General features: G+C 43.9%; 1 protein-coding gene across 7 annotated transcripts in view; it reads left to right on the top strand.

The window, feature by feature from the left end:
- prdm16 (PR domain containing 16) overlaps positions 1 to 12,500 on the top strand; it is a 262,651-nt gene that overhangs the window by 249,169 nt on the left and 982 nt on the right. For all 7 annotated transcript variants that reach the window (XM_083769954.1, XM_083769949.1, XM_083769950.1 and 4 more), the window contains 4 exons: positions 93 to 170; positions 1,367 to 1,536; positions 3,452 to 3,623; positions 9,348 to 9,608. In XM_083769954.1, coding sequence (XP_083626080.1) covers positions 93 to 170; positions 1,367 to 1,536; positions 3,452 to 3,623; positions 9,348 to 9,608 — 681 coding nt within the window. The remainder of the gene's footprint in view (positions 1 to 92; positions 171 to 1,366; positions 1,537 to 3,451; positions 3,624 to 9,347; positions 9,609 to 12,500) is intronic.

Here is a 12,500-nt window from a genome sequence, read left to right as displayed (position 1 = left end):
ATAAATGAATACCAAATGTCTAAAGTAAGTGTAATCTATTGTGTTTTCTATCCCTCTCACATCCCTCCATTTTATTCTGTCCTCCATTACAGGTACTGTGGGAAAATCTTCCCTCGCTCCGCTAACCTCACCAGACACCTGCGGACACACACAGGGGAGCAACCCTACAGGTAGGCCTCTTCTCTTCTCTTCTCTTCTCTTCTCTTCTCTTCTCTTCTCTTCTCTTCTCTTCTCTTCTCTTCTCTTCTCTTCTCTTCTCTTCTCTTCTCTTCTCTTCTCTTCTCTTCTCTTCTCTTCTCTTCTCTTCTCTTCTCTTCTCTTCTCTTCTCTTCTCTGGTTTGATCCACTTTCTGCAGAATTATTTTATTTTATTTTCAGTCTTCTACTACCTAGCTGTAATTGTTGACCTTAATTGCAAATGACAGGGGCAGTGAGTTAGGGGACGAGGAGATATTTAGTACAAGGAGATGTTTAGTGAGGCTTGAGGAATCCATCACATCCATCACAACGATGAAGACCTGGGCTCCCAGAAGGCTCAGCTCTATTGTTTGTTTACAGGCAAATTAAATGGATCTTGTCTGAATGAACCGAGGTGGGCTGTGCGCTCGTGTGTGTGTGGTGGCAGTAGCAACGCATGTGGTCATGAAATAAGCCCCTCTAGATGAGCGGAGTAATGTGGCGTTTAGAACCAAGAAGGGTAATTACTGTTTATACTGAGTGGAACAGGGGGCTCAGTTAGTGTATCTCTACCACATTTTCCAGCACGCACTCACTCACGCACTCACTCACTCACGCATGCACGCACGCACGCACGCACGCACGCACGCACGCACGCACGCACGCACGCACGCACGTGTCCACAGAGTCCGCAGAGTCCGCAGAGTTCGACAGACAGACAGACAGACAGACAGACAGACACACACATGTGCTTTTTCTTCTCGGGTCCACCATTCCCCTCTCCGCCAGCCTAGCCTGAAGGAGACCTATATGCTTTCTATGGCATAGGCATCTTCCGGCAGGAGCCGCCGGCAGAAACTAGACACACCTGCAGTAGATGAGCCTAATTTAAAGAGACAGAGACAGAGAGAGGAGTGTGTGTGTGTGTGTGTGTGTGTGTGTTTGTGTGTGTGTGTGTGTGTGTGTGTGTGTGTGTGTGTGCGTGCGTGTGTGTGTGTAAAGTGAATAAAGCTTCAGACCATCAGTAATTAGCAGCTAGAGAGAGACGCGTTCGCGCTACTGTATGCCACAATGGAATGGGTTCTTGCCCAGGAGTTTTCTTTTCTTTTCTTTTTGAAAGGAAAATGCATGTGGTCTCCGAGGCTATACCACCCTAACTCTGGGCTCTTTTCTGTTCCCGTGTCGGCAGGTGTAAATACTGTGACCGCTCGTTCAGCATCTCGTCTAACCTCCAGCGCCACGTCCGCAACATCCACAACAAGGAGAAGCCCTTCAAGTGTCACCTCTGCAACCGCTGCTTCGGTCAGCAGACCAATCTGGACCGCCACCTCAAGAAGCACGAGCACGAGAACATACCTGGTCAGTTCCTGGTCAGCAACACCTGCACCTCAGTCTGCAGGCACAGCATCATTGTTATGAACACCTGCACCTCAGTCTGCAGGCACAGCATCATTGTTATGAACCCATTAAAGACCATTCTTCAAATCTCTGCTAAATCCTTCTAAATCTAATTTCTGAAAAACATATGTTGCTATCAGCGGTTCCAAATTATTTTTTGTCTTTTTAATTATTATACATTTTAGTTTTGCAGTGTGTTTAGTTTCACAGAGGAAGCCGATGGATATTACACAAGAGAATAGCCGATTGTGGATTTATTTATCCTGTTCTGAAGTTCTCTGTCATGAATGCACCCAGAACGCCTCCTTCAGGGCCATAAGTAATATCACAGTCGCTGAAATAAAGGGGGGCAGAAATAGGAGAATCCTTTGAACGGAAAGTATTTATTCTAGACCTAAAAATACAACCTAAATATGAAGTCTGAAATAAGGTACTTAACCCCTAACTGCCCCCGTGGAGCCGCTCAGTGGCCAACAATAGTAAACTGTGGTTGGTCTGGAGAGAGCTCCCACATGTGAGTGTGTGTATCTATATGAGTACGTACTGTAGCAGGGCGTTTCCAAAGAACCAACATATGTGCAAACCTTCCCTGAATGGAGGTTGAAACAGAACCGGGTGAAATCGTACGCTTTCACGAAAGTTTGTAGGGATTTATTTGACCAAGCGCTTTCCGTATGTTTTGGCCCCTTATACTAGTTCATTGTCTCCACCAGGCCGAAGGCATGTGGGGAGAGTATGTTTTGCACTCCGTCCGTCCGCGTGTCCGTCCATCCGTGTGTCCGTCCGTGTGTGTGTCCGTGTGTCCGTGAACAGCTAATCTCGGCCACCGTTAACCCGGTCGATGCCATATTTTGCACACACACTCCCTGGATGCCAACCATGAACCTCTGCCCCAAACTTTCCAGAACGGCCTGTTATAGCGCCACCAGGAGGCCGCTTTGTGCAAAACAAGTTTTTGCACAGTACACCTACAGATTTTGTCCAAACATCACGCAAATTGGTACACAGTCTCTCTAGAGCCATTCAACGAAACGGGTCTTTCAGATTTATCAGACTCCATCCTGATTGGTTAAGATTGGCTTCCAAAGTTCACAGGAGTGCTCAGTTTCAAACAAAATGCTGCAAATCATGAACACATCGCGTGATTTCCGTGAAATTGTGCACCCACATTCCCACTAGGCCGAGGACGAAATGCCACATGAACAATTTCAACTCAGCCTCAAGGTGGCGCTATAACTGGCCAAAAAGTGTTTTTACCTCTAACTGCACGGATCTGTGGATAACCTGGTGGAGACCTGTGCCCGGAAGGGCACTTTTTCTAGTTGTTATTGTGTTTATATTTTGTCAGTCAACTTAAATGAAGAAAAGGTAATGGTCTGCACCGACCTACACTAGGCTACTAATATACTTTTACAGTAGGCTACCCTAGTATACTTACTCTATACTGTATGTATCATTCTTTCCTATAGAGAGACGGTAATGGTAATATAATAATTTTGCTCTGTTTTCTGTTTGTTTTTACATTAGCATAATACATAATATGGGAATGGTATGGAGGGAAATTGACAGTCTATACACCAAAAAATATTTTATATATGTTGTACACTAGCCAGATCTTAATCAAAGAACAGCCAATATGGTCCACCATATTGCTATTTGAGAATTGTGTATAATTACCGTTATGCTTGATGTTACGCATGTCTGATAATCATCATACTAATAAAGTGTGTGTGTGTGTGTGTGTGTGTGTGTGTGTGTGTGTGTGTGTGTGTGTGTGTGTGTGTGTGTGTGTGTGTGTGTGTGTGTGTGTGTGTGTGTGTGTGTGTGTGTGTGTGTGTGTGTGTGTGTTTCTTTATCTGCCTGCGTTTCCCCACAGTGAGCCAACAGTCTGGGATGCTGTCCAACCTAGGAACCACCATCTCCTCGCCAAACTCAGAGCCAGACAATCACGCACTTTTGGACGAGAAGGAGGACTCGTACTTCTCAGAAATCCGTAACTTCATCTCCAACAGTGAGATGAACCAGGCCTCCAGCTCCACGGATAAGAGGTAGGGAATGCAGATCGAGACAAACACGCTGCCCTTTACGGTGTTCACACATATACACACCATTAACCTGTGCACACACTCAAACACACATCACACAAACAACACACTCTTGTCTTAACCACCATTTTTCTAAAGCGATCTAAAGCGTAAGCTCACAGGGCGTTGGGTTGTACTTGTAACCCATTGTGAGCTTGTAGATCAGTTATTTTATAAGACATTAAGGTATTGATGGAAACAAGCAGTCCATGTGCAGAGCCAACTCAGGCCCAGTTTACTAATTAAGTCTAGAGCGCTTAAGTCAGTCAGTGGTTCCCAACGACTGACATTTTTAGAATCTGATCTCAGGTCAGAATCGGTTCATCAGACCAGTGTGTGTCCAGTGGAAACCTCGTATGAATCTGATCTCAGGTCAGAATGGGTTAAATGGGGTCCGTAGCCTACAATGCATGTACAACTGGGGGTCCTTGAATGTTCTTTTATGGGGGTTCTTGGCATATCTCTTCAAATTAGGGTCCGTGGGCATATTAGTATCAATTTGGGGGTCCTTGACATGAAAAAGGTTGGGAACCACTAAGTGATTAAGAACACTAATTCATGCTTTGCCGCACGACAGCCTTGCTTCGGCCAGCAGCACAGTCGATCGAACAAGTATAAATTATTCAGTTTAGTTTTGTTTAATTTAGTTTTGTGTCATAGGTAGCAAAAGTGTTATCATGTTTTATGTGTATGTAATGGCAACAAATAGTGAACAGTGCACTCTAGTGGTTGAATGTGTAACCTGATATGGCAGAGAGTATAGGACTAGGAGCCTCAAATGTAGGATTACTAGATTCTATAAATTCTAGATTCTAAGGTGTTAGCTGAAGAGAGCAACTCTCCTGGTCGTCATGGGAAATGGACTTGTTTTCAGCTACATTGGTCAAGCAACACTAAATCCAATGAGAAGTAATTTGCATAAAGATATGGCTATGTATTATGCTTTGTGGTATTTTAGAGGAAAAAAAACTCCATTTATGTTAATCAACATTAGAATAAACAGGCCAAAACTGCAAGTGAAGTTTGAACTTGCAGTTGAAAATGCCAAGTCCGTTGCCTGTGATCTGTCTGCTAAGAAGAACAACCTCATATTTGACAATTCAAACTGATTTTGTTAAAGCATGAGCAAGTGTGTGTGTGCGTGCACAGTGCACACGCATGCACACACACACACACGTGCGCCTCATGGCGTTCGCGTGAGTCTGCGTGTGTGCGCGTGAGAGAGTTACATTATAATAACCCAATCAAAGTATTGTGCGTCATGATGCATTGAGAATTCTGAAGAAAATATCCATATTCATGGGTGACCTAGATAGATTATTAAACATACTGCCAAGTTCTCATTGGATTTTGGAATATTGTTGAACAGCATTGATTACATTCGTATTTCCCTCTACACACCAGTGTTTCTCAACCTATTTTTGGCCAGTGCACCCCTAGAATAAAATGTAAGCTTTATTTTGTATTGTGTATTGTATTGCTTATGCAGTGTATAATGTAGAAAACATCCCATCAATGTCCAAATATCAGATTTTACATTAAACTGGACCAGTATTTGATCATTATGTAGTTATTAGTACGGTGTTTTGAGAGAAATGTGAGGGGAAAAAAGTCAGGTCAGTATCTTAGTCAGTAGCATGCATGAATGGGGTGCATGTGTGCATTCATATAAGGGTCCCAATTTGGGGGGTTGAAAATATCCCTATACTATACCCCAGCTAGGTAATATCTCTCTTTCCCTCTGTCTCTATATAAATAATATAATATAATATAAATATCCCTATACCCCAGCTAGGTAATATCTCTCTTTCCCTCTGTCTCTATATAAATAATGTAATATAATATAAATATCCCTATACCCCAGCTAGGTAATATCTCTCTTTCCCTCTGTCTCTATATAAATAATATAATATAATATAAATATCCCTATACCCCAGCTAGGTAATATCTCTCTTTCCCTCTGTCTCTATATAAATAATATAATATAATATAAATATCCCTATACCCCAGCTAGGTAATATCTCTCTTTCCCTCTGTCTCTATATAAATAATATAATATAATATAAATATCCCTATACCCCAGCTAGGTAATATCTCTCTTTCCCTCTGTCTCTCCTTTCCTTTAGCTCCATAAGTCTCTCTTTCTCGTGTCTGTCTTTTTCTTCCAGCCGTGCTCGATCCCTCAATTTGAATGCCTTCCTGGTAGTCTGTCCCGTCCTCCCCCTTCCCTGTCAGTCCACATAAAAGCCAGCAGGCCCAGTGGCAATTTAGCCCCTCTGCCATCTGGGATCAATATTGAGTCTCATCTACAACAAGCTGGCCTGACATTTTAATATCTGTAATTCAGAGTAAAGTGTTCTGTTTTCTGTCCTCCCACCAGACAGACCCATGTTCTTTCTGTCTCTGACTGACTGGAGTCGAATGCTTTGTGCAGACAGCCATCCATGAATGTCTATCTGCAATTGTGCGTGCGTGTCCAGCCTGGCAAAAAAAGGAGAAAAAAAATCCCTCCTTAAGAATTCCCTCCTTTTCACAGTATCGAAGCCAGTCAAAATAAAAGTCCCTGGAAACCTATGTTTTCTCATGAGAGGCTTTTGTTTAAGCAGTTTCCAGGCGGGCAAAGGGTAGACACTGACTTAGTGATGGCTCTTTGAGTGTACAAAAGGAAGAGTTTAGTGGCATGTAGATGTATATTGTGTAAATATAGTGAATATAAGTAATGTAATAAGTAAATATAATTAACCTTTATGTGAATGTGTAAACTGTATCACAACCAGAAAAAGCGAGGACTAGACTCATGGTAGTACTGTAACTGCAAAATGGCTTAAGTTCTACAGACCAGTGCGATTTTGGATAAAATCACATTATGTTACATATGTTTTGTTATCAATAAAGATGTCAAAGTCAAATCACATGTATTAACCATTTAAAGTTAAACCTCTCGCTTAGTTGACCGGTGTCCCCCAGGGCATTACACTAAAGATCAAATATCTACGCCAAAATTAGCTGATCTATACAAGCTTGCAACACAACTCAGCCGATTGTTTTGGTGGCTCTGTATGCATTGCGAGCTTGTAGGTCGGCTATATTCAGCAGGTCTTCGCCTGCACGGCATGGGTTCAATTGGCCACACGTGATTATTATGCCTGTAGGATACGTGTGGGCCAATAGCAGATCTACAAGCTTGTAGGTCTGCTATTTTTGAAAAATCGTGAAAATCTTTGAATATATAATCTTTCAGAATACTTTTTTTTAAATTTCGACGTCAGGCCTAAATTGGTTAAGCCAAGGCCTGTCGCTCGGTTTTATAGTTAGAGTGACAGCAAGCATGCTAAATTAAACGTAATATTTTGGTATTTTTGGAAACCCCTACACTCTGCAATTATGAATTATTTACAGGAATTCAAAAGCTCACAAACATGCATGGTTATTCGCAAAAAGAAAAACAGGGGGGGGGGGGGGGGGGGGGAATGGTGCAGTCATAGTTGGAACTGTTTCTCAGGTTGAGGCATTTCTCTACGACAGTGTTCTCAAACTGGTGGGTCCACTTAATGATTTTAATGTCCCCAGTGCAACATTGTTTTCTCCCTCTCAACAGCAAACTTACAATTTAAGGACTTTTAAGACCTTTTTATTACCTCTTATAAAATAAATAAAATATGACCATTAGTGTGTAAAATATTACCTATGAAGTATAGGGGGGAAGAAAACTGTAATAGCAGCGAGCCGTTGTGAGCATGTAGATCGGCTTTCACAATATGTGGAACTGAGTCAAAAGCGTAATGCCTCAACTCATACAATTCCATGCCTGTTAGGGTGGGCGGCGGGCGCCCAGTTCAAATATGATTATGTTGTGGAGGGCCGTGGCCTGAAAAGTTTGAGAACCAGTTTCTCAACATCAGGTGCGGGGACCGCCAGGGGGTTCAAACGGACCATTATGGGTCTATAACTGGGAGAGTGTATGAATTTAACCGCTTCCATTTTGTAGATTCTAAGAGTTACAGAGCCATAAAGGGTCCATTTGGACGTATGGTGGTCCCCGCGGACCCCAGCGATCTCAAAGTGGGGTCAAGGGGCTCTCATGGTTCCTTAAGGGGGTTCTAAATTGACCTTTTGACCCATTAGGGTCCATTTGGTTCCATTTGTAGACTATCTAAAGGTAATCTAAAGGTTTGAGAAGCAGTGATCTAGGAGATTCATTGATGATGGAGCGCTTCCCCCAGTCAGTCGCCCCGTACCCCCCTTGCTGCCCAGACAGCTAACACAAACACCCTGCTGACGTGTTTAGGCTAAATGACAAAACCCAGGGCCCCCCTCATGTCAGAGTTACGCTCGTCTCTGCGTTCGCACACAGGCAAAATGTTCTTTCCTCTGCCAACTGGCTTGGCAATTTGATTTTGGGGTTTGGGGGGGGGGGGCAGTGGGGGTATTTCATCTTCTAGATGGAAAGAGCAGAAGAAAAAGAAGAAGAGGAAGAGAGAGAGCCCCCCCCCCCCCCCCCCCCCATACACACACGCACGCACACCTAAATCTACCCCCTACCCATTTCTACCCACCCACTATGTGTGTGACCCAATCCTGTCCCTGTACGCCCCTTCCCAAATGTAATCCTGTCTGGTTTGATAAATGTCCACTGTGTGATTTAGAAAAAAGGAAAACAAAATGGACGGGGTAAATTTTGCCGTCCCAGAGGAAATGATATCATGAGCCATGACATCGTGGTCTGAGGGTCTGGATGGGGGTGCAGGGGGAGGTTGGCTGGAAAATGTACAGACGTCAGGTCATAATCGTTGTGTGCTGATAGCCTGTTTGCAGATCAGCCATCTTCTTTCCTCGCTCACACGCATCCATTACAGAGTCTGAGTGAACCCTCTCTCTCTCTTTCTCTCTCTCTCTCTCTCTCTCTCTCTCTCTCTCTCTTTCTCTCTCTCTCTCTAAGCTAATTAGTCTTTTCTGTCTCATTTGAAAGGCTCTCCACAGTGACTGTCGGCACTCATTTGTTTGGCTGGACTGTGCTTGTTGTCAGCACAGATTATTTGTCTCCGACTCTGCCGCTGCTCGCGATGACGAGCCGTGCCTTTTGATGATCAGGCATTGGTGATAGAAAAAAGATTCTTACTTCACCAGGGTAGCTAGATTATTTCAATTTTCAATACTTTAGTGCAGCAACAAGCCGAGTGGCTTATCTTCGATACCAAAACTCTTGTACCATGAGTAATTTTGTACCAGCCTTGCTTGCCAAAACATTGCCTCTGGCTGGTGAAGCTGACTGTAGTCACTCACCTCTGACTGCCAATCATCACTACTGGTTTTTATGGGATTGTACAACTCCTCTACCGGTGCAGGAAAAACACAAAATACTGTGTTCAAGTTCAGGAGAATTCTCTTGAATACTGCCTTCTGGTATGCCATGGAAAGGGGAGGAATGCATTTGCATTTCTTTCACCATAGTAAATGCTGCATTTGTGGTCTGGAGAGGGCAGTTGTTTTTCAGACGGGTAAAAGGGCTCAAGCCCCCTTTGATCTATGCGTGCACGTCCCTGGGCATCAGGCTGCAGTATAGAACAAATTCTAGAGCCAGTGAGAGAGAGAGAGAGAGAGAGACATAGAAAAAGAGAGAGTGATATACATTATAAACCCCTCCAAACGTAGATACATTTTGACACTTTACTCCCCGCCACCCTGCAGGTCAGACCAAGTGGACGAGGAGCATCCGCCCAGCCACAGCCTGTCCAACTCCAAGCTGGCGAGGCTCCAAGGGCTGGAGGAGGAGGAGGCGGAGGGCGACGACGAAGAGGAGGAGGAAGGCAGCCTGACGGAGAAGTCTCAGGACGAGGCGCCCGAGTCGCCGTCTCCGGTTACCATGACGACGGGAGTGTACGAAGAGGACGAGGAGGACGAGGAAGCGGAGGGGGCTCCGTTAGCGATGACCTACGAACACACGCGCAGGTATACACTAGGAGCTTTAAGGGCTATTCAAATGTGAAGCGATTTAACTCGTCTATAGTTCGTTTTCAATGCGTTTTTGCGTGCAGCACTGGGGAGCAGTCGCAGTGCAACAACGCAAGCGCATTTACGTGAGCGTGGTCCTGTGAATTTGTTGCGCGCATGCTCATTTCGTGCACACGCCCGCGACTCACCAGACCTGGATTCTGTTTAGCTTTTTTTTTACGCTTGCGTTGTTGCGGCCCTCTTGCGCAGACCTGTCGTTGATCCAGGTAACAACGCCTGCGTTTTTAGTCATAGTCTCTTGAATAGTTTTCACTTAGTTTTACTAATTCAGCAGCAGTAACAATAGAGTTTTCTCTCAGTCAGTTGATTCTTCATATCCATAATTGAAACGGCCGGGATGATTTGTTTATTTTTCAAACACAGTTCTTATATGAGGCTATTTAAAATCCCCCTATGGGGATTACAATGCAAATAAAAAGTACATGAACCTGTGGACTTGGCGCCCTCTACCGATATTGACATAATGCTTCGTTGCTCTATTACAGAACACATGTGTCCGCTACAAGCATGCCCTTACCTTTGCTTGACATGAATGGCATATTTTTGTTTGAAAATATCATCATTTTTGTTAAACGACTTGTCGAAATGAGTCGTACGGCAAAGTATATATTTGCCTTTTACAGCAACCCCTCATGTTCTCGTCCTCGTTCAAACTAATCCCACTATTAAACACCAACAGCTGGCTTTTGGCATTGAGAAAGACAGATGAATAATTAAGTGAATGTTAAAACGCCACACAAGAAACACACATCAGGAAAGATTTGTTTTGTAACCATTCCATATACATAATAATTATTCCATTCCATCTTCTAATAGATGCTTTCAGAATACAAACATTAACACAGCTGGCCTGAACATCTAATGACTATCAGAGGAACAGCTGTTACTGAGCTAGTTAGCTAGCTTGCTAGTCTATGTTTACCACTACTTCCTATAGGGGTAAACACGCTGACCAGATGTTGACAAGGGTTTGCACTGTGCCTCGAAGCAGCAGACTGTTGAAGCCGTCCATATTCCATAGATCTTTCATTTGTTGTGTCCAACAGAGGGTGTATTCTTGGGTCTGTCATCTGTCATACTTTGCCATAACCTAATGGTTTCAGTGGCAATGAAGATAACTAAAGCCCTAACCACACAAAAGGGTCGAGACGGTTCTAGCGTTGTCCCAGCGGTGTGATATGTCCTGTTGCACGTTGACGTGCGTCATCCCTAGTGACTCAACGCATGGAATTCAATGGCCCAAACCACACCAAATGGTCAAGACGGTTTTAGCGTTAACTCCTTGCAACCGTTTGGACCCAAGGAGTTGCATGTTGACCCTTTGGTGTGGTTAGGGCCTAAGACCGTCAGTCTAGTGACCATCACGTTTACATTTTGTCATGAACTTGAGTTGAGTTGACAGTGCACTTTATCACAGAGTATAGTGAGTGAATTGTCCTTTCTCGAGGGACAATGAACATCTTGGTTTTGTGAGTGTCCTATGCCATGATGCGACCCATGCATTTAGAGCACAAATGGCATAGGTAGGTATACTGTAGGAGCACTGACTGTGTGAGCTCACTCACGGCTGCGTCTGTTTGCCATGAATTCACATCCCTGGTCCTGTCCACTCCCTTGTCTAATCATGAAGACTGGACACAAGTTGAGTTCATTTGAGGACAATCCCCTCCCCCCTTACCTGCCCGCTCAATCCTTCTTCTGGACATTCTCACCACACAGTGGTTTCTTAGATTGTATGCCTAGAGCCCGACCGATGCCACATGAAGTTTGCTTTTCAGTGAAATTGAAATTCAAGTTTCTATTTCACAACATTTAACTTAAATATATGCAAATAGATAAACTTCAATGAATGAAAACACGACATACCATTTAACATTAATTATACAATGTTAATTGAAGTTGATAAGTTACAAGCACATAAGATACGCAGAAACATCCCATCATGACGCATTGTGAGCTTGTACTGTACATCAACTTTCCAAAACGTTTTAAAAACCTTTCCGTTTTCCGAAAATCAGAACACGTAGGCACTCGGCTGCATATGTAATTGCCAATATCGAGTCAAATAATGGCCGATATGTCGGTCGGGCTCTACTGTACATATGTCTACTCTGCTCCTCGACTGTTTGTCTTTCAAACTAAACTTTCCTCCTTCCTTTCTTGACCACATCTCTTTTTTGGTACCAACACGGTCGATCGCTGTTAACTCTTTGCATCCTTTCTTTTCCAACAAACTTTCTTTTCCTACCCTCATCCATCCCTCTGTTTACCCTCCTGTGTCCATCTCGACACCCATTTATTTGTCTGTCTGCCTATCCATCCATCTGCCTATCTATATATCCATCTATATATCCTCCATATATATATCTACCTACTGGGTGTCCATATATCCCCATCTCCCCCACATTGGGTGTCTTATCTACCCATCCATATATCCCCATCTCCCCCACATTGGGTGTCTTATATATCCCCATCTCCCCCACATTGGGTGTCTTATATATCCCCATCTCCCCCACATTGGGTGTCTTATATATCCCCATCTCCCCCACATTGGGTGTCTTATATATCCCCATCTCCCCCACATTGGGTGTCTTATATATCCCCATCTCCCCCACATTGGGTGTGCAGGTGTTTAGAGGAGGAGGGCTCTCTATTGGACCTGGAAGGCTTTCCCAAGAGCCTGGACGGCGTGCGTAAGGCCGCCGGTGACGAGCCGCCCTTTGATGTTAAAGACATGTTTAACACGTCGCTAGAGTCGGAGACATTGAAAGAGACATTGTACAGGCAGGCTAAAACCCAGGTATGTTGACTGCCCTATATGGATGTTGA

This window comes from Protomyctophum parallelum, assembly GCF_964188405.1.
Source record: "Protomyctophum parallelum genome assembly, chromosome: 7".
NCBI lineage: Eukaryota > Metazoa > Chordata > Actinopteri > Myctophiformes > Myctophidae > Protomyctophum > Protomyctophum parallelum.
The sequence above is the reverse complement of the archived record's forward strand: the minus strand, read 5'-3'. Positions and strand labels throughout refer to the sequence as shown.